We start from the raw sequence: 23,361 nt of genomic DNA on the forward strand, positions 1-23,361 counted from the left end.
CAGCCAGCACCCATCTCTTTGCGGTGAATGCCTCCCACTGCTAAGAGAAATACAGCAATCTTCCTCGGATGCTGGTACGATGATTAAGAGGCTCCTAGTCACACCAGTTTTGAATAGAGCAGCACCATACCCAGCATTTTCCCATTCTATGTTGAAGTTTTCAAAAAACGATCCCTTCTGACAGTGTGCAACAACAGAGTTCCTCGAATCTGAGATCTTGTTTGACGTCAAGATAAGCCTCCTAGGGAGGTTGAGGTTCATTACAGATATGCCCCATAGGATATTTTGGAGTAAGAGGACTCTTTTTCACGGACCTTAGTTTGAGAATCAAATGGTTCAAGTAGCTTTCCCGGATATCACTTTCGGTATCAGCCATTAGTGTGGTGGTCAATGCACTCGGCCTACGCACAAATTCCTTGAATGCCACAGATGTCCTCCTAGTTTTAGGGTGGAGTGTACCGATTGCATAAATTAAGCTAGTATGTTAATGTAAACCTTTAATGGCATTGATGATAGAGCAGGAAAGAGTTCCACAAAATATCCCAGAGCTCCTGGAAGCAATAGCTTCCATTTTATGCACCAATGCCACAAGAGTTGAGACTGCGATGACAGCTGTTTTAGGGTGAAACTCATTGTGGTTGTGTTATCTGCCCTTTCATCACTTTTCATAATAGCACCTGGAAAGTTAAAGCAAGTGAAAAAAGTGTCATTTTTTTTTAGCCATAGCACTTAGCCGATGGCACAAACCTTCTTCAACTAAGTTTTAGTCTCCAGCAAAGGTAATCTTATTCATAGCACTCAATGACGCACAGAAAGTGTATCTGAGCCATCAAGTGCTCCGCAGGAACAAATCTGAATATCAATCCCAAGTGAATGGTGTTGTGAGTTTTCACTTAATGTCACAATTGATTTGAAAATAGTCTAAACAAATAGTGAACGGTTCAATATCTAGCCGGCAGATTCTGTAAAGTATGTGAATCGATACCAAATTCATACTGCAAATCTATCCTTAACGACTGCCCCAAGCTTCCATTCTTACCTCACAGCCTAAAACCTTCCTTTCCTTGAAACCCAAAAGCACACCTCATTGCCACAAAGCTCCCAAAGTTCTCTCACCACACCAAAGCTCCCATTGTACTTCAGTTTCTCAAGACTACATCATCACCTTAATATAGCTCCCATCATTACAGGCCAAAAATATGGACCCTAACCTTATTGTCCTCAAAGCTCCTGGCATTCCCTTACAAACCATGAAAATATCCTCAATGTCTCACAGACCAAAAAACTCTTATAAGCACATAATGGTGGCCCCCAAAACTCCCAACTTTTCCCTAGAGCCCCCAAAGTTTGCAAAGTTACCTTCCATGAAGGCCTGCACTGCCCGGTCCACAGAGTTGTCAAAATGCTGCAGGACTAAGATAATTTCATTGTTGCTCTTGTTTGGGACCACTGCACGCACTGCTGTGATCTAGAAGAGAAAGCACACCTGAAGTTTGTTTCGGGCAATCCTCAAACGCAAAGAAAAGTTAAGTAAATAACAGTAGAAAAAGCATAGTCCTGGTGCTCAGGGGATTAAACTGAGAAAGTAATGGCACCAGCAGATGTTTGGGAACAGGCTTGATCTAAGGACAAGTGAAGCTTAACGTGTTTTTGAGCTGAACATGTGATACCTCCACAGGATGAGGAATCATATGTAGTAATAACTTGAATCAAGAAATGATATTCTGTTGGGTGGGCTATGGGCCCTCTCATGAGCACAATCATGGGAGGAAGGATCGAGAAAGAAAAGATTACATGACAGAGACCGAGAGATTGAGGTAGAGGGCTAAACTGGTAAAACACCATGCTTCAGCCCCTTAAGGCCACACCTCACTCCGAAAGCCTCCAGGAATGTCATGTGGCAACAGCCACCCTCTGGCCATTCCTGGAGTGCTACTAGGCTACCAGGACCTCGTCAAAAGCTACAATACTGTGGATATTATGGAATCTTTTTCCAACCGGCTTCATGGATGAATATATTTACAGGTGTTAAATTGGAGTGGATATCAGTACAGAGAGATGGGGAGTCTCTTCCACCAAGTTATTACGAAGAAAGGTAAAGCTTTATATTTGTTCTCATAACATACCAACAACTTTGAAGGATGTAAAGTAGTGACAGCAGGGGCACCAGGAAATGTAACCAGCCAGTATCTTAGTGGAAGGCAAAAAAAGACAAGTCAAGAAGTGACTTGATCATCCAGCAATTCCACAGCAATGAGGAAACAAGGTGAGATATGGTTTGCAGAAAATCCCTGAAGTGGACAAGCTAATAGGCTGGCTGAATGGGATTTTCATTCCGAATAATTTCATAATATTCCTGCCCCTCGGCCTCAGAGATGCATCTGCAATTTTGGCTTAAATCCGCCCGTTCCTGTGCTTTGCTTCGTGTTTCAGGAGAAAACACACACCTTCAGAGCTAGCAGAAGAAGGGACAGCTACGAACAATGTTTGTAGAGAGGTGCTTGCCTAACAAAATGGTCCAAAACTTAACATTTATTGGAGACACCTCCAGAAGTTATAAACCAGGATTGAAGCCACTTACACAAAAACAGCTTTTCGAGAAGCAACAGAAAATTCGGGTTCTTTTATAAACTATTCAGCCTACTCTAAATTTGCTTCATTTCATATGTAAATATTTTGTTGTGAGACGTAAATCTTAATCCTAAAGCAACGACCCGCAGGCCACTTATCACTACAGCACAAAAGCTTAATATTTTATAGCCTCGTTTTCAAATGCTAGTTTTGTGTTTCTTTTTTCTACACAGGTTGAAGTCCTTTTCAGGATCTCAATTTCATCATAAATGTGCACCACAGTATACTGTAAACACCGAATACAATGTTTTATTTCTGAAACTGTTTAGTGAAACTGCCTTTCATTTGCATAGCTCGGTGCTAAATACTGTATTATCTGAACACTCACGGGGCACCATTGGGTTCTCGGTACCCTATTAGAACAGTGAAACAACAACAGTTTTATAACAGTGGAGGCCTGCGGAGCTCATTTTGAGACCCAGTGTCTGGTTTTAGGTACCAATGGCAGCAGCATGTCTACTGGTGAAATGAGTGTGCATTTTTGTCTTACTTCCCGGCACGGAGAGGTACTGACATCACATGAGACGCACATATTTGGCCACGGAGAGACCGCCATCAGGAAAGAAGGACAGACATTGGAGCAGAGGGACACAGGACAAAAATACTGACACACAAACACAGGATGCGCAAAATATAACGACACAAACACTCCGTGTCAAAAGGCTAAGGCAGACTTTGTGCTTTACAAATCGCACAAATCACAGAGCTATATCTGTATTCTGGGCAAGCAGAGATTCTTATCTTACCTTTTCTTTCATGTTTTCATAAGAGCCGCCCTGGGCTAGCACCGTGTTAGACTGGACATCGAAGACGAACCCCGTTGGATCTGAAGGATAAAGAGCACAATAAGGTGAGCTTGCAACCAAAAAGCGGGTTCGAGGCTTAGGGTGCGAACAGGGGACTTGGAATCCATTCTGGTGCCTCGCCACGTAAAGGTGCCAGTAATGGTGTTTGAGATTCATATTTTAGACTGTGATATGAAACTTGAAGTCAATGATCTGCAAGGTCTCCTCCTCCGCATGCATCTAACATCACAGAAGGACAAAAGTAAGTGAGGTTTAACAACAGAGTGATTGTGGTGAGAGTTCTGGAAAGGCTGCACATGGGTGATCAGTGACCTCTCAAGGGAGTGTCTATAAAATGGATGCTACTGGAGGACACCGGAGCCACTACAAAATGGAGCATCTCTGTATATAGTTTATGGCATGGCATAGCATAGCACTTATGAGCAAAGAAGGGCTAAATTAAGCACTAGATCAATCAATTATTTCACAAGAAAAGGCCAATTATGCAGAAAAGCAAGTAAGACTGTGCAGCATATTTTGCGATTAAAGCCAAATTAGGAAACATTATGTGGCATTATATAGCTATTATGAAATTATTACACCCACTGACACCAAAGGTGTCAGAATGCTATAAAATACAAATATTTCTCAAGGAAGAAAAGGATGCGCATTGAGTAGATCGTATTCAAAATGTTATGTACCAATAATGAATAATGTTTGTAGGAGAGTAGGTTCTGCAATCCTATGGTCACCCCAGATTTTTGCTTTTTGCTTCACTGGTTTACGACTTTCCCTGGCTGTGGACCTGCTAATCAGACCCACAGCCTAGCTGTTCTCTCTCTAAATTGACACTCATGTACTTTAGGTGCATTTACCAATTGGTATTGGGTCACTCTTGTAAGTCCTTGTACAGTGTACCATAGGTACCCAGGGCATAAGTGCACCCAAGGCCTACCAGGGGCTTCAGCATGTATTATGCCACCCCTGGCTGGCCATCTAAACAGACACAACTGGCTGGTAACACAGCTGGGGCAAGGTGGTGTAATCACCCTTTGCTGTAGATATAGTATACCTACATCTAACCCCAAAATGGACACATATACTCCTATAAGTCACTCCTATGGCAGGCCTTATCAATCCTGAAGGCAGAGTGCTTGGAATTATGTGAGATGGTGCTCTAGCATGAGCTGAGCCTGTCTGTAGCTTTCGGAACCATGTCCTTATAGCTGTTCCATGATAACGCTATACCATATACTCTTAAGGGCATTATAATCCTTGCGGTTATTGCTAACTTTGGCATAGCATTATCGAAACATGTCGTGTAAGGTGTCATATGCTTTGGAATACTACCCCCTCACCAGTTCTGGTGACGGGGGTAGCATTCCACCCTTCTAGAGGGATAAGACATGTATGTAACTGTAACCTCGGTTAAAGTTAACCCGAGCCTCAGCATCACAAAATGGATGCTGCTGTCACAGACACAAGTCTGACCTCCTGCTGCTGGGAGTCCTTCCAGCGAGGGAGGCCTGGACAAAGGGTTTCCTGCCTGGGGAGGTGCCAGCACCACCCCAGACAGGACTTTGTGTATCCGGATAGGCAGGGCTGAAAGGAATGAGACATGCCTGGGGCACACAAGGTGTCCCTGAGCATACCCCGGTTCAAACCAGTTGCTGGGGCACTCCAGCCCCAGCTCTGGCGCGAAACCGGAAAAGGATATGGGGTGTAACCACCCCCCGTCCTGGTCCCACCCATGGGAGGGACCTAGTCACTAGTACAGCCCCCTTTAGCAGAATAAAGGTAGGAGCTGGTCCCATTCCAAATTAGATTATCTGAACAACTTTACAAGAAGAAACTCTGGAGTTCGACGTTCTGCTCCACAGAAGACTGAAGAAATCTCCCTTGTGGCCAAGGAGTGACCACCCTGCACAAGCAGGCACCATCAAGCGTCCTAGCGGTTAACTTTGTCGTCCTTCCTGCCGGAACCAGACCTCAGAGCTCGACGAGACCCGGACTCTCAGACCTCTCCGACCTCTACCCACATCTGCAGCACAGCTGAGACCCGTGGGTGCGACGAGACACGTGGGACCGGCCATCTTTGAAGAACTTCACTTCGCTTCCAGCACGACCTCTGAGTCACCCTCGAGAAAGTGCTTTGGGGATTGAGAAGCCCCAGCCCCGAGCAGCTCCTGCACCGAAGACCAGCCCTCCAGCATCCACGAGATCTGCATGGGGCCCTTATGCTTGATTGCTGCTCGACGCGTTGTCTGGTCACTTGCCGGCTGGCTAGTGACCTCCTAGACGACGAACCTTGAAATCTACACCGCTGGTCTGGTTGCTCCAGACTGGCCTTTGCTTCCTTCCAAAAGAGAAGTACCCCGGACCCTCCTGGTTCGCACCAGACGCCGTCTTCACTTGCCGCGTGGGTTGCCTTTGCCAAGGCCTGTTGACTCCGAACCTGGAACAGACACCGCCGACAGCGAGAGCCTGCGTGGGACAGCTCGTGCCTCCATCCTGGTCGTCGAAGACACCTCCTGGTTCACGTGGCTACAGAGTCAAGCGTCACCTCTTCACCTGATCGCAACGACATCACCTGGTTCCTTCCTGGTTCCACTCCGGTCACTGGCTAGTGACTTTGAACATTGTCCCCTCTGCTTTCAGGTCTCCATCTTCCTCGATCCGCCCTTGGATCACTCCGGACATCTTCCTCCTGGTCGCCTGCAGCATCTTTCTCCAAGGCTCCATTGACTTCAACGCGGAAACCCGACACTTTCACACCTATGCACCCGCAGCCCGTGGGTGAGGTAACGAGAGCATTTCGGTGCTCATAGGTAGATTGACTCTCCTAGTGTCCAGGTATCCTTTAGTTTCAGTCTCAACCAGTCGGAACTGTCTTTACTTACCTATTTTGTGAATTGTTCGTGCCCATTGACTTTGCATTGAAACCCGCGTGTGTGTTCTAACACTGCACACGCGTCCCGTGGGCCTGCTGCTCCTTACCTAAGGTTAGGGTAGTGTAGCCCCAGCGATTCTACAGCCTCTGGGCATCCTCATTTCTTCTATCGTTCTACTTATACCATTTACTTAGTATATGGTTTGTCGTGCCCCTAGGGCACCATTGTAATTTGTGCGACTTATTGTATTTTTCTGAAGAGTATTGTTATGTGCTTAGCCCTCTGATCTCATAAAGAGTTCAGAGGTGTTTGTTAGTAATAAAGATATTGTTTATTTTCATAACAATCTGTGTGGTGTCCTTTAATCTGGTATTCAAGGGGTTATATGTGGTAAAACAGCTGGCTTCAAATGCCAAAAGAGTTGAGCCTAAGACTGATTTGCCCATGCTACCATTAGGATAGCTGGTCTAGAAGGTTGACTTACAACCAATCACCATAAGGGTTGTTTGGCCTGATATATGATGCTCACTAGTTCTAGTGATCACCTTGTATCAGGCCAATTTCTCACAATGTTGTTTTGCATGGAATTGTCTTGCATGGAAGAACAGGAATTCCATTTTGACGCTATCCTTTCTATCTCCCAAAGTAAAAAAAAAAAACATAATTGAATAACATTCAATGTTGTAGTTAGCCAAACACGAAACCCATTAATTGTAATAAAAGATGTTCCTTATTAATTCGGCAAATTCCAGTTAGAGTAACTGAAACTTGACTTTGATATCCGTTTTACCCTTTGTTCACAGTATAGAACACCGAGAACAACCCATTTGTCAAAGTTGTTTTTAGCCATTTGTATAGCAGAATGTCGTGAAGTAATACAGAATAATTAATAATACATTTTAAAAATATATATGAGTAGATGCTATCCAGCACTCAATGTTGGCCTCGTCATGGCGCTTTTTCATTCCTTTTCGTTTTTACAACATAGCTTGAAAAAAATGGACAAAGCCAAATAGAGATATTTGGCTTTGTCAAAGTTATTTTTTAGGTCGCGCTGAGTCAGCGCATGTGCTGATTCACAAGACATTTAGTTAGTGGCTTTTAAAAGTGCTACCACAATCTTTTCCTGGCCTCAAGCTTGCATTCACGAGCGTGTGCACGCGCGCAGCTGCCATGTGGTTTTAATGGATCATTAAGCCTTGCTCTTCCAAGCGCCTCGCTCTGCCCCTCCCCCACCACAGAGCGCTTCCCTGCCATCACTTTCGCTTTCACGGCCGAGTCATAAGCTGGAATTCTCTAGCTTTGTCAATGTGTTTGCTTTCTTCAAAAACAATTGCACGTTTTCCGCACGCGTTACAATTTGTGCCTGGAAATCCACCTTTTTTGCTTAGCTGTCCTTCCAAGCTGTCTACGGTCTCTCCTGCCTCTCGTCCTCCTTTGCATCTTGAAAGAGTCCCCTGAGACCGCTGCTTTGCTGGCGATATCCCCAGGCCTCAAACGAGCAAATGTCGCATTTCACACTGAAGCAGTTTCTTTTTTCGATAACCAACCCCCGCCCTCCTGAATGGCAGGAGATGGCCAGCTGCTCAAGCTCCATCTCTTCCCCCTGGCAGCCTGTGTCCCACGGAACCCCACCCCAGTCGCCCAGAGTGTCCCAAGTCTGCGCTCTATTAATTTGAGGACAGGCAATATTCTGACCATAGCGAGGAAGGATATTCTCTCTGGGACCGGTCCAACGAGAGGGGTCTCTGGGCTCTGAGAGCACGGTACGTACTACCTGTTTACAGACTTCTCACTAGAAAGTAAATATTGCACAGTGCACATCAGACAGCATAGTACAGAGTGGGCCACAGAGTACCCAATGGATAGCATAATATTGGGACACCTGAGTGCTCGAGCATACACCATTCATTACCCTGAGCCGCCATAGCGTCAAGGGGCGGGCAGGTCATTGCCTCTTTTTTTTTTTTCCCAATACTGCACAACCTCAGCAAAAAAAAAAATTGATGCCAATGCTGTACAGCCTCGTTAAACAACATTGCCAAGAGGTCGAAATGGTGAGAACAGTTGACCTTACCAATGCTTGTTTGTATTAGAAAGCTGACAGCAGCATGAAGAACCGCTCTTAGAGGGGGCAAGTATGTTTTGTAGGAGGCCTTTGAGGAGAGCTTAACTACAGTCTAATCAAGAAATCAACGTAGCCTGAACTGCTAGGTTTAGATCATGTGCAGAGTGAGACATTTTTAAGCTTTTGAGTCTTGAAATATTGCAGACTTGGCGTTTAGCTTGATTGTGTCCCTCGGTGCATAAGCTGGCAGTAGAAAGTCACCCACGGATTCACAATGGTAGCTATTTTGGGTGTATCACTAGCATTTGTAATGGTTTTGAACCAATATTGTTTAATTGTCCTGTCATATTATAGAGCAAGGAGAAGAAATGTAGGGCCTGATGTACTATTCCCATTTGCAAACTTGATGTACTAGCGGGTTTGCAAAGGGGGGTCCAATTTGTGATGGGACCTGTGTACTAATAGTCTGCATTGCACATTGTCAATTCACAGTGTTTTAAAATGACCTGCCTGATTAATATGGAAATGTTTGCAGCAGGCTTAGAGCTAACTGTAATATTTGCCATGCTGTGAACATGTGGTCTGCAGGCTATATAGGGATCTCGGTCACAAATCCAGGGCTCCACTGTCATATCTTGTTACTGTTTGAATCGGTCACCTACAGGTTTTACACATGTTCTACAGAAGGCAATTTACCCTCCAAGAAGTTTTAAGACGATTCAAACATTTTACCGGAATTTCCACTCAGATCTCTGCAGCAAGTGCTTTGAACAGATGAGTTTTCTTGCCAGAGTCATACTCCAAGAGTTGAGGTTTACACATACACCTCAGAAGCCGGTGCCTTGTCTTCCTAAAACATGTTACCATTGGTACATAACTGTCAGACTGAGGTAACAACTGGTTTGCAGAAAAAACAAACACTAGCAAAGTCCGTAGGTCTGGCTTGACGAGCATGCAATGCATTAATATTTATTTGCTATATATTTCCTTCAAACATGAAGTATGCATAAAATTGTCTAACACATACAAATCAATGAAGTGACCCAACAGTCCCGTCACACCAGACCTGGCCTTCTTTGAGGTGGCTGTGCACATCTGATCAGGCACACTTCTATCACTCAGGGTTCAAGACAGCCAAGGGATTAAGTAGTCTGAGCCATTGCCCCATGTTGTACGCTTTGGTGTGTGGAAGCAAAACATGAATGACAGCTGCATAAGCCAATGATTGAAGACAGATTATCCAAAGCCCCTATGTGTATGTGTTTTCATTATGAATTTTACTGAAAACAGAAGGCTGACGAGACAGCTAAAACAGCCCATAGGGCACACTTAAAAATTGCTTGTTTGCAATGATATATGTTAAAAAATAGTTCAACAGATGGGTGCTTCTCTTCCAGGGTTTTTCTTTAATCAGAAATGACAATACTATATGTTGGGTGCAATATATAAACAAGCATTGGCATAGCCAATAGGTCTCACTTTTGGGACCTTATAAGTATTTAGTTATGCAGCACAATATCCTTGGTTCAACAGCATCAACTATTGCATGGCTAAGCACTTATAAGGTCCCAAAGGCGAGACCTATTGGCTATGCCAATGCTTGTTTGATATGTTGTACAGCAGCGCAGCTGCTGTGCAGGATGGTTGAAAGTTAATTAACAAATTGTTTTTTAAAAGCACTCTGTTGGCCTAACAGCTTTTTTTCCCTCTTCAGCCACAATGCACAGCCTATCTGCTGAACAACATGCCTAAAAAAAAAACTGACACAGCCAATAGATCTTGCATATTCAAGTCCTATTGGCTTTGCCAATGCTTGTGGGGTTTTGCTGCTAACACCAAAAGACCTTCCCACAATTCAACTACTGGAGATCCTTACACCATGTATGCCAAGAGTCACTTCTTTAAATGCCGGACTACAGTAATCAACCGGTGAACAGGTTAACATCAAGTGAGTGTAAAGCGTAGGGCTTCACCTTATGTGCAGTAGTTTCCAATTACATTTGCCTCGCCGATCCTAGAACCTTTTTTTAGGTACAATCTGTACATTTATATAACAGATGGTTATCTAAGTGGCAACTGCAACAAACTGATAGTCATCCAGAAGCCACTGCACAATGTCGCATTGGACTGGTTTGTTCTTAGGGGACATGGGAGCTTGGGTACAAGTACATGGTGTAAGGGATAAGCCCTGCAGCAGACGGTCGAAAAAGAATAAGAAAAGTCCTGAAGATGATCATAAAAGGAAAGGGGGAAGCATCTACAGAAGGAAGTCTATGTGCAGGGGCACAGACCTGCAGGAGATAGCAGGTGTGATGTGGAAGTAGCTGCTGACCTTTACTCAAGGTGAACTATGTTCAATAGATATTGTGTGGGAGGTGACAGCAACCTTGCACGTAACAGGAGCTGGGCTTCTCTGACAAGCATGCCAGAAACGAAACTCAGAAGTAGGCTCTGCAGGAAAGGAAAGTGAGAAACTCATGGGTGTGGTTCATTTCTGACTTCAACATTATTTCCGGCTACTTACAGAAGGGAGAATGGAGGCCCGATACAACCAAGATCTTAAAGACTGATGGCGCAACGATCCGTTCAATGAGCACCAACTGAATGGCAATCCTCAATGAGGTCCAACAAGATCAGCGGAAAGGAAACGAGTCTGGCTACAATCTGAGGTGCCATAAGAATGACGAGCTATAAAAGTATCATTTCAACCCAAGCAAAGAGTTAAACGAGCACCAACACAAGGACAATTCCATAAGACTGCCAACAAAGGCATATGTGAGAAAAAACACAGTCTTCAAAAGAAACATTTATTTACTTGCAAGTAGGTATAACATCTTGCTACTCAACATGAATGTAGCACAACTGCATCTATTTATTGAGGGATATCACCAGAGAATCAAGCCCAATTACGGCTGTAGAACTATTCATTTTCTTATGGAGACACAGCCGTTGAAGTTGTAATGGCTTTGGCGGAAAAGCACAGATCAGAATCTCTTTGATTTTGGCAAAATTCTGATTCTTCAGAGACCAGGAAGCTGCAAGTATTTTTCTTAAGAACTTCTGTTTTATATTCTCTACTGCGGGTGTGTAGCTTTCCAAGTGCCAGTTTACTCTCATACCATGCGGGAGGTGTGGCGCCGCGGCCAGGTTGAATGACTCCGGAATCTGAGGATCACGGTTCGATCCCGGGGCTGGCCCAGCACTATATAATCTTCCTGACGGCCCCCAGCGCCTAGAGACCCTAGGGTGATGGTTCGCGCTTTACATATGTGGAATATTATTATTATTATTATTACCACCATTGAACCCCACCCATCGTTCTCATTTCCAGAGCATGGGCATGGGCTGCTAAGAGGCACAATTTGACGCTCCAAGAACATAGAGAAGATTCGAGCCAACTCATGGTTTACCATTGGTTCCCTGTCCCTTGTGTTTGTCCCCTGCATGGAGCATTACCTCTTTACAATATCTTCGACTGACTGGCATCGCTGCTTGCTTTCAAGCACTACTTATTTTTTGTGAGGCAACCCATTAGTGTGTGTGTGCTGGAGCCGTCTCCCGTGTGCATGTCTATGCCACTGCACCCAGTGTTGCTCTTTGTTGTCCAACTGCTTCTCCCTGCCTCCTCCCTTTTACGCTTGCCCCTGTGCTTGGACCCACTGCTTCCCATCACCCACGTCCACCATGTTGCTTTCCCCAAACCACTGTTGCTTTCGCTCCGATCCTACCCCCTCTTGCTTTTGTGTCCCCTCCAGCCTTCAAACAGTTGCTTTCGTGTCCCCTTCAGTTTTGCTTCAGCACACCCTCACCAACCCCATGTTACTTCACCATTTGCAGCCACCCTCTCTAGTGCTGCTTCGCCGTTCCCACTGCCATTCCCGAGTTGCTTCCACTCCCCCGCCCGCCTTAATAAACAAGCATTTGCAATGCAATAGGTCTAGCATTAGGAAAGTTTGAGCTATTGGTATTGTAAATGACAATTTTTTTATTTATGTGTTGGTTTTGAAAATAGCGTAATTAATAGCTTTGTCATTTACAATTCCAATATTTTTAACTTTCGCAAACGTGACACCTATGGCATTTGTAATTCAATATGGGTTGTATTTACATGACAGATGTATTAATGTTACAAATAACAATGGCTTTTATTTTTTTTAATAATACTTAAATAAAAGTTATTGTAATTTATAATGGCAATAGCTTAAACTTTTGTAAATAACTTTCATGAAGATTATGTTCAGTGTATTTTATTGTGACGAAAATCCAAGAACAGAAGTGAAATATTAACATCTTTTTGTGACATTTGTAATGAAGCTTGAAACATTGAGAGAACATATTTGAACTAGTTGTTGTTGAATGGTTGCACAGATTGATGCGGTGGTGGCGCGGAGTGATGCTGTGTTGGTGACGAGTGATGCTGTGTTGGTGACGAGTGATGCTGTGTTGGTGACGAGTGATGCTGTGTTGGTGACGAGTGATGCTGTGTTGGTGACGAGTGATGCTGTGTTGGTGACGAGTGATGCTGTGTTGGTGACGAGTGATGCTGTGTTGGTGACGAGTGATGTTGTGTTGGTGACGAGTGATGTTGTGTTGGTGACGAGTGATGTTGTGTTGGTGACGAGTGATGCTGTCTTGGTGACGAGTGATGCTGTCTTGGTGACGAGTGATGCTGTCTTGGTGACGAGTGATGCTGTCTTGGTGACGAGTGATGCTGTGTTGGTGACGAGTGATGCTGTGTTGGTGACGAGTGATGCTGTGTTGGTGACGAGTGATGTTGTGTTGGTGACGAGTGATGTTGTGTTTATGACGAGTGATGTTGTGTTGGTGACGAGTGATGTTGTGTTGGTGACGAGTGATGTTGTGTTGGTGACGAGTGATGTTGTGTTGGTGACGAGTGATGTTGTGTTGGTGACGAGTGATGCTTTGGCGTTCAGTGATGCTGTGGTATCGCATAGTGATGTTGTGGTGCCCCTGAGTGATGCGGTGGTGGTGCGATAGATAGAGTGAGGGCGATAGATAGAAAGAGGAAGGGAGGGCGATAGATAGAGAGTGAGGGCAATAGATAGATAGAGAGTGAGGGCAATAGATAGATAGAGAGTGAGGGCAATAGATAGATAGAGAGTGAGGGCAATAGACAGATAGATAGAGTGAGGGAGATAGACAGATAAATAGAGTGTGGGCGATAGACAGATAAATAGAGTGAGGGCGATAGATAGATAAATAGAGTGAGGGCGATAGATAGATAAATAGAGTGAGGGCGATAGATAGATAGAGTGAGGGCGATAGATAGATAGAGTGAGGGCGATAGATAGATAGAGTGAGGGCGATAGATAGATAGAGTGAGGGCGATAGATAGATAGAGTGAGGGCGATAGATAGATAGAGTGAGGGCGATAGATAGATAGAGTGAGGGCGATAGATAGATAGAGTGAGGGCGATAGATAGAGGGCGATAGATCGATAGAGGGCGATAGATCGATAGATCGATAGAGGGCGATAGATATATAGAGTGAGGGCGATAGAGTGAGGGCGATAGATATATAGAGTGAGGGCGATAGAGTGAGGGCGATAGATATATAGAGTGAGGGCGATAGAGTGAGGGCGATAGATATATAGAGTGAGGGCGATAGAGTGAGGGCGATAGAGTGAGGGCGACAGAGTGAGGGCGATAGAGTGAGGGCGATAGAGTGAGGGCGATAGAGTGAGGGCGATAGAGTGAGGGCGATAGAGTGAGGGCGATAGAGTGAGGGCGATAGAGTGAGGGCGATAGAGTGAGGGCGATAGAGTGAGGGCGATAGAGTGAGGGCGATAGAGTGAGGGCGATAGAGTGAGGGCGATAGAGTGAGGGCGATAGAGTGAGGGCGATAGAGTGAGGGCGATAGAGTGAGGGCGATAGAGTGAGGGCGATAGAGTGAGGGCGATAGAGTGAGGGCGATAGAGTGAGGGCGATAGAGTGAGGGCGATAGAGTGAGGGCGATAGAGTGAGGGCGATAGAGTGAGGGCGATAGAGTGAGGGCGATAGATCGATAGAGGGCGATAGATATATAGAGTGAGGGCGATAGATATATAGAGTGAGGGCGATAGATATATAGAGTGAGGGCGATAGATATATAGAGTGAGGGCGATAGATATATAGAGTGAGGGCGATAGATATATAGAGTGAGGGCGATCGATATATAGAGTGAGGGCGATAGATATATAGAGTGAGGGCGATAGATATATAGAGTGAGGGCGATAGATATATAGAGTGAGGGAGATCGACAGAGTGAGGGCGATCGATAGAGTGAGGGCGATCGATAGAGTGAGGGCGATCGATAGAGTGAGGGCGATCGATAGAGTGAGGGCGATCGATAGAGTGAGGGCGATCGATAGAGTGAGGGCGATCGATAGAGTGAGGGCGATAGAGTGAGGGCGATAGAGTGAGGGCGATAGAGTGAGGGCGATCGTTAAGGTGAGGGCGATCGTTAGAGTGAGGGCGATCGTTAGAGTGAGGGCGATCGTTAGAGTGAGGGCGATCGTTAGAGTGAGGGCGATCGATAGAGTGAGGGCGATCGATAGAGTGAGGGCGATCGATAGAGTGAGGGCGATCGATAGAGTGAGGGCGATCGATAGAGTGAGGGCGATCAATAGAGTGAGGGCGATCGATAGAGTGAGGGCGATCGATAGAGTGATAGAGATAGATAGATAGATAGATAGATAGATAGATAGATAGATAGATAGATAGATAGATAGATAGATAGATAGATAGAGTGAGGGCAATAGATAGAGTGAGGGCGATCGATAGAGTGAGGGCGATCGATAGAGTGAGGGCGATAGAGAATGGTATTTAACACACACTCAAGCAGCTGTAAAAAAATATGGAAAGAAGAATAGAGAAGAAGTCTTCTCAGGTTAGGTATAAAAGTTGCTGGGTAATATCTCATATGGTTTTGGAAGCTCTTACCATATAGAGACTTATACAGTGTTCTTATCGGAAAAACATGTGTTAGCGTCCATAGAAAGCTAAATTCATTTCAAGATCAGCAACTGACCCATACTTGTCCGTGTTCTGTTCAGACCTGGTAAAAGCTCCTTATGTTTTGGACCTACTGTCCATAGGTGCTAAAAGTAGGGGTCCAGCAGCACCCGCAAAAATGCCTATATGGGAGTTAAGAGTGTGAATGAACGAGTTAAGAGTGTGAATGAACGATAAAGATGCCTTTAGATTCTGTGTTTATTTTGTCACGTTTTCTGTGTATTCAAAGACAATGGCAAAAAGGTAAAAATCTTGTTATGTCTTCTGACAAATTACTGCTTATTCAGAAACTGGTGTATACTTTTATTTCTCTGATGCAAAGTGAGAGAATTTTGTAAAAGTGACCTAGGTGACAAACTTGCTGAGGTACAGAAAGTGAAAACAAAGGCTGTAGGATGTCAGTATTTTTCTAACACACAACACAACTAAATACTTGTAAATGAATAGTACACAGTCAAAATACATCAGAAATTAGAAAATAATTGAAGCACATTTGTAGGTAATTCTGAAGAGTGATGGTACCAAAGATGTTTATAGAATCAAAACATACCAAGAGCCTTCACTTGGGGATGTGCAAATGATAACTATACTCTGATAAACGATTTCAAGTTTCGTAAGGTAAAATGATGGGGAAACCTGCAGAATGTGAAGGGGGTGTCCCGCCGCTCTCATATCTCACATATGTTCATTGGCCTTGGGTGTTATGGGGCCTCGCTGAAGAGTTGGGGCCTCTGATGGAGCCCCCTTGCACCACAGGGACCTGAGTTACGTCCATGTCGATTTCCACACATCATTTTTGTGCTACATAGTTTTGTTAGGAAAACGGCATGTCTATGCAAATTTGGTGGCCATTCCAAAGGAAATGTGCTGTTTGTAACAACAGTGCGTAACCACAACAGTGCTCCAAAATACACCACCAGCTTCACCCCCCCCCCTCATCTCTTTAATGTTGAATGGGCTTGGCACATTTGCTACGCTTGGATTTTCATAATCCCTATGATTTAGGTGATGTAACAATAATGGCAGCACCCCCCCCCCCCCCCACCCCACTCTGAAAATTATTCCAGCACCACTACTATGGTCTACCTAGGTCTGAGGGACGCATAATGCAGTATTCTACTGTCGCAAGAGGTGTAATATATCGTGACAGATAATCCGGGCCACGCAAAGCTTCCGGACACCAGGTTGCTCACGACGAGCTAGCACTCAAGGCAAGTATCAGGTAACAGGACACTTTGTTGTGTGTACACGCCTGTCCTCCCGCACCACGAACACAAATCGAGTAAAGTAGCTCTGTGACACGTTACGCTGCTCCCTGTGAATGTTAGGCCATGGGGTGCCGCCCTGCCATTATAGCCACGAAGTAACTAATGTGGGAGGGGTGAAGGGTGAAATGCTATTGTCCTGGAAGTAAATCAGAGGACTGACTGAAAATGTGGGGGGGTAAAAGACAGATGGAATAGTCAAAGGAGAATGGGGGACTGGTGAGAGAAAGGGATGACATGTTAGGACAACATGCAGATGGGGTTAAAGGTGGACTCTGTCAGAAAGAGGATATAGTGTGTGACAAGCTGATAATGGGGTGCTGTAGACGTAGGATGGGTGTTCACTTGAAGGAGGAATACATATTACAGGCAGGGAGGAGAGGGTACTATCCGAAATTAATGGGTGAATCCCTGAAAGCGGGGTGAGATTATTTATATGACGCGAATGAGGGTGCAAGGTGCGACGAGCTGAGAGCGGGGGAAAGATTACATGCTAAGAGTGTGGATGGCCTTAAGAAACGGCAATTGGAGCATGCCAGGCTGAGAAAGGGGCAGAGTTTACAACCTCTGAGAGGGGTGAAGATGTGGGGTGACAAACAGAGTGGGGTGTGAATAGCAGTATCAAGCTGAGAGGGAGGGGTGAGATGCTAACACATGGACACACAGATCTACAAATAAAGGACATGGGTGGGCATGCGGAACCTTAGAGAAGGGGGAAAGCTGTGACAGAACGAGAGGGGTTTAGGAAAAAGTTAAGAAACATCGAGAATGATGAAGGGAGACAGGCAAAGAAGAGTAGAGGAAACTGGAATTGAAACAAGCCCTCACCCAAAGGAAAAATCAAAAACGTGCGGCCGCGAAATTGAAAAAAATGCGGGCCCGCAAAAGGGATCGCGATCAAGCTTGCAGAGCATGTGCCCGCGAAAGTGAAAGTGATCGCGATCAAGCTTGCAGTGCATGTGCCCGAGTGATGTGCGCTCAGCAGTAATCACCGGTGTGTGTGACCACTTTAGGTTTCGCGGCCGCTTTGATGTTCTCAGTGGCCGCGCGGCTCACTGAGAACATCAAAGCGGCCGCAAAAGTGCTCCCAAAGGCTGCAGGCTGACAAATGGAGTTCGCGCCCGGATCACATGCACTGTACCCGATCCGCCTGCAGCCTTTGGGAACACTTTGAAAAGCCCCTTACTTAATATCTCGGCAAAGATAGCTAGGGCGAGACCTAAAAAAATGTTTTTGAGCGTTTTATTTTCTTTTTAGTTACTTATTCAACCAGGTTCGGTAACTAAAAAGGACAAAAAAGTACTAATGTCATTTTGTAAGCTTGTGCATGTGTGGTTTGTGCTCATATATGGGCTGCCATATCAAAGTTTTAAAAAAGCAAATTGTGGATGCTGTACAGTGTGGCTAAAACCATAGGCCACCTAATAGTTCACAAAGGTGAGACCTATTCGATTTGCCGAAGCTTATGTTATGAAACACAAGCAATTTCTTACGAGTCACTGATAAAACTATTGATATTGGTTGATGCTAGTCCCAGTACTGACTTCTGGAGTGACCTCCCATTCCAAATCACCTGTTTGCTATTACCACCCATCTGTAGTCACTAAGCCAATTTTGATATCCATACCAATATATGTGCATACGTATTCCCATAAATACTGTATAGCAGCATAACTTTTACACCTGGGCACTTAGTATCCATCAGTACAACAACATTGACACCTGGGGCCTTGGCATCAGTCTATACCACAGTAACCACACTCAGAACCTTCAGTACTAGATCACATGATCGTATACACAGGGCTAACAGTATCGGCCCACACCAAAATAGCCTCAATTGAGGAATTTGGTAACAGTTTTCCCATTTCTGTCTTATGTGGTGAATCTCCAAATATTTTATGAAGTTCGAGGTGAAGAAAACTGCTTGAACAACATTTCAGCAATGTGTATTTTTCTTAAAACAATAAAAATGTTCACAAGCTGAGGATATCTAATGTCCGATGTGGAGGTTTATAGATACAGAGAAAAAAAATCTGACATATATTGGGTGGGGGAGCAGTTCGAACCTAAAAAGCACTATTGTTTTAAACTCAAAAGCTGTTGAACAGCATTGCCTAGTCTTAACATCCACTGACAAAGCAAACAGGCCTTGCTGGTCACATTGAGGTGCAAATCTATTGACTTTGAATTTGCTCCATCCCCTCCAAGTGCCCGCCATGTCTGCCCACGCACATCGAAGGTTTATAAACCATTTGAATTTGATGATAGCTGCCTGATACTACATAGGCAGTTGAAACGTGATGTGCCTGAGGAGGCAAGCGGGCAGTAGGGGCTTTATTTTTTAATAAAGAGAACAGGTAATAGGAAAGGAGGGGGCATGGGAGGGTAGAGAAAGAGAGAAAACAGTCCCTCATGTACTGCAATGCAAAGTCCTGGCACCAGCTGTGGATGGATATGTTAGAAGGTGTTTGGTATATGCTGTCCACTAGTTAAAGTGGGCACCCTGTACCAATTCACACAACCCTTTTGATGTATGAGGCCAAAGATAACCGTTATGAAAGCTATACTAGTGGTAGCTATGGAGAGCAGCCTTCAGGCTTACTCTTGAAGGAATGTAAAGCAGCTTGTTTTACCAGAATATCAACTCCTGAATGACTCAATGAAGGAGAACAACAAAGTAGTTATATATAAATATGTATTTATTAATATAACACTCTTATCCTCTACAAGATGATAGAACACAAAGCACACAATACAGGATCAATAGAACAGTTGTAAGTAGCACAATAAACAGCGGGCTCCAGGGGGAGACCGAACCATATAATAAAATAGTGGCATAACAATCACGACTTGACTAGACACAATGCCTAGTAGACGTAGAATCGCTGGGACCCCAAGGAACCACCCAAGGTGATGACACAGGAGACTCACGGAAGACGGGTGCAGTGTGGAAACACAACTGTGTGTCCCATACAACTCTATGGGCAAGTCGTGGTTGCAAAGTTAAAGTTTAAGGACCTTGCTTGAAGGACTTCGAGCAAACTCTTTGGAACTTAAGAGTTTAAAGAGCCATCCCACCCGTGGATACCGTAGTATCAGAGTTACCTATCCCAGGGAAGCCGGATGCATAGGTCAGAAGTTGTGTTGGAAACTCTTGTCGTGCTCTATGGAAGGAAGTGAAGAAGTACTGCTGCCATGAAGGTGAAAAGGGTCCGGTGGAATCCAAGCCTGGATTCTGGATGAGAGGAACCTGACAGCAGAGGGGACAGAGTCTGGGTCACTTCAGAGTGACCAGGTGCACAGTAGACGAATGCCCACCAATGTCGGGTGCATCAGGTGCGAAGAGGGGATGCTTGACTCTGCAGCCATGAGGTCCCGGAGGCGTTCAGAACAATCAGAAGCTGGAGGTGAGCTGTCTCACAAAGGATGTGAGTGTGGAAGGGTCAGTGTTCGGCGGGAGCACCAACAAGCCTTGGCATCAGCAACTCACGTAGGAAGAACAAACATGTTACGGTGTGGACCAGCAAGGTCCAGGGGACTCACCAAGCAATGGGGAGTCAGGGCACGTCAGGAGCAACACAGAAAGCAACAGAGCAATCAAGATGACCCTCAGGGGGACCCACAGGCCGAAGGACCAGGAGTCGCGAGGGGACCTCAAGCAAGATTGCAAAGCACCAGCCCACGGAGCACTCGGTGCGAGGAGGCTGGAGTTCTTTGGTGCAAATACTGCTCAGGGTCAGGACTACACAGTCTCCAATGCACAAGCTCATGAATTGCCAACAAGCATATGCACTTGCAAATGGACACAGGGGTTCGGGTTACGCAGGGCCCACGAGGGGTACTGGCCTCAAACTCGGTGAGATGGCAAATCGACCTCAGGGACCTTCAGGAACCCACCTCCTGTGTTGCTGAAATCGTCGGAGTCCGCAGGAGCTCTGGAGCAGCTACCGGTCAGTTGAGCTTTAGGTGCCTGCGAAGCAGGGAAGTGACTCCTTCACTCCAAGGGAGATTCTTCTGTTGTCTTAAGTGTTCCACGGGTCCTGCACAGTCTGTATGGAGTCACAGCACCTACTCGACTTCGGACGAAAAGGGGGACGAAGTCAAGCCCAGTCGAGGTCCAGCGAAATTCAAGGTGTCCAGATGGTCGAGGGTCAGTGGTTTCGTCTAGTACATGGGTACTCACAAACTTTCTGTCAGGGCCAAAATTACAGTGTGGTTTGTGGCCGAGGGCCGCACCGGTGGGGGCGGGGTCAGAGTAGAAAAAAAAATCAAACCTGTTTCAAAATCTGTGCTTAGCATAGTCTGCCACCCTACTGGTATTTTGCAGTTTGTCATTGTATCCAGATATATCAGATACGACCAGTGACATTATACCTGCAACAAGTCCGGAATATTGGCTTTGCCAATGGTTGTTAGTTGCATAAGATAAATAAGCAACAACTATGGCTTTGTTGTAAATATATTATAATATTGAAAATGCTTCAGTTATGAGACTATGAAAGAACTAAAACAAGTCTATTTGAATTACATCAAAATCTTTGAGCAGTGATGCTGGTATTGAGATGAGATATTGTTGGTTCACCCTGAGGGCGAAAATGGAGACCCCCAATAGTTGTTAGTTACATAAGATAAATAAGCAACAACTATGGCTTTGTTGTATATAAAACTGAAAATGCTTCAGTTCTGAAATGATGAAACTGTGAAAGAACGAAAACGGGCCTATTTGGAATTGCATCAAAGGCTTTGTGCTGCTGTTGAGTTGATATTTATCTAAGGGCGAAAATGGAGACCCCAGTAGTTGTTAGTTGCATAAGATAAATATGCAAAAACCATGGCTTTGTTGTATATAATAATGAGAATGCTTCAGGTCTGAAATGATGAGACTGAAAAAATGAAAACAGTTGATTTGAAATGACAAAGGCTTTTTGAGCAGTAGTGCTGCTGCCGAGTTGATGTCTATTTTTTTTCACCCTGAAGGCAAAAATGGAGCCCCAATAGTTGCACGTCTCAGCAGCCCCGCCTGCTAACTCGGGGAGAACAAAGTCGCATAAAAAGTGCATTTCAGTCGATGATTAACTCACAATTGGTCACAGAATCGGCAACAGCCCCATCGACTATCCCATGCACTTAAATTAATATGCAAAACCACTCGTAAGTAATCGAAAAGAAAAACATACATAACTCTACTGCCCAAGATTTTAAGCACCCTGGGAAACCCCAAACGATATCTTGACCTTTTGTATGGTGCATGAACGAGGTCTAGCAACAGAAATCCACAAAGTATGGGGGCCCAGCAATAACAGTTATGGCATTGGCATATACTTCTGCTTTAGCGGCAATTGGTGCCAGGGGGCAGTGAGTCTCGGCTCGGTTTCAACTGGGCACACACAGCTTCCATCGGCGTCCGAAGTAGGTGCTGCTACGCAAGCCTATGAGGTCACGAGGGCAGATGAGGGGGTGCGCAAGTGAGCATGGAGACACTAATTGTCTGCGCATGTCCTTTGATCATTTCTTGCAATTGCGACCCCCAAGGAGACACCACAACAGCAGTAATGGCGCTGAGTCCATGACTGCTGTTGGGGCCGCAAGGAAAGGACTGGCGGGCCGCAAATGGCCCGCGGGCCGTACTTTGAGTACCGCCGGTCTAGTAGAATCTTGTCCACATAAAATCTATTGTCCTGTAGCCAGGTAACCCATTTTATACCCACGGGAGAGGGCTGGACAGATTCAGGGGCCGGACAGAGGGGTGGCTACACCCATGTCCTTTGTAGTGTTGTCCCACAGCTGGAGCCAATGGCGCCCAGAACTGGTTTAAGCTGGACTATGCACACGGACACCAAATGTGCTCCCAGTGCAGACTTTCAGGCACTCTCAGAGAGCACCCACCCAGCCCTGATACACTAAACCCTGTCTCGGAGGTGGTCACACCTCCCTGCGACAGGATGCCTATTGTGCTGCCTTTCTTTGCTCGAGCGTGGCTCAGCAGCAGTAGGGCAGATATGTGTCTCTGGCTGGCAGCATCCATTTTGTCCTGTCCGGGTCGAGAAGGCTGGCACAGGGTAGACAGGTGACCCATACGAAGCTCGCATCAGAAGGGTGGAATCATACCTTCCACTCCAGTTACTGGTGTGGAGGTTTGATTCCAAGGTGTTTGATACCAGACACAATAGGTTTCTATGCAGCCGTTTTCAAGATAGCATTTACCACGAAGTTATAATACAACTCCACCTATATGTCCCGCTGAGTCACAGACAACCCGGGAGAATAGTCTCCGAAGGCTGCAGAGGGGCTGTGCTCATGCAGGAGCACTCTCTCACATGAAACCCAGCACCCTGCCTTCAGGATTGATAAGGCCTGCTATAGGGGAGACTTATAAGTTTTAAGTCTAGTGATCATTAGATATCGTGAACCTATATCTAAAGTAAGTGGTGCAAGCACCATCTTACACAGACTGCAGCAGCAGACCTAGAGTTCCATTTTGCATGACCTCTCATGGGTGGCATTATACATGCTTCAGCCCATGGGAGGCCTCTGGGGTACCTATGTCCTGGGTACATGGTGTACCATATACTAGGGACTGATAAGGGTACCCCAGTATCCAATCTGGAGTGTACCAAAGTATATGTAAGTCAATTTAAGGGAGAAAGCAGATAGGCTGGGGTCCTGAAAAGCAGGATCCCAGCCAGACTAGTCAAAAACAGTGAGACA

General features: G+C 45.4%; 1 protein-coding gene across 3 annotated transcripts in view; it reads right to left on the bottom strand.

Moving 5' to 3' along the window:
* The window catches only part of SPATS2 (spermatogenesis associated serine rich 2), a 433,271-nt gene that overhangs the window by 259,073 nt on the left and 150,837 nt on the right, over window positions 1-23,361 (bottom strand). For all 3 annotated transcript variants that reach the window (XM_086964068.1, XM_086964076.1, XM_086964057.1), the window contains 2 exons: window positions 3,378-3,457; window positions 1,360-1,468 (listed from right to left, as the gene is read on the bottom strand). In XM_086964068.1, coding sequence (XP_086820194.1) covers window positions 1,360-1,468; window positions 3,378-3,457 — 189 coding nt within the window. The remainder of the gene's footprint in view (window positions 1-1,359; window positions 1,469-3,377; window positions 3,458-23,361) is intronic.

Source organism: Lissotriton vulgaris, chromosome 1_1 (assembly GCF_964263255.1).
Source record: "Lissotriton vulgaris chromosome 1_1, aLisVul1.2, whole genome shotgun sequence".
NCBI lineage: Eukaryota > Metazoa > Chordata > Amphibia > Caudata > Salamandridae > Lissotriton > Lissotriton vulgaris.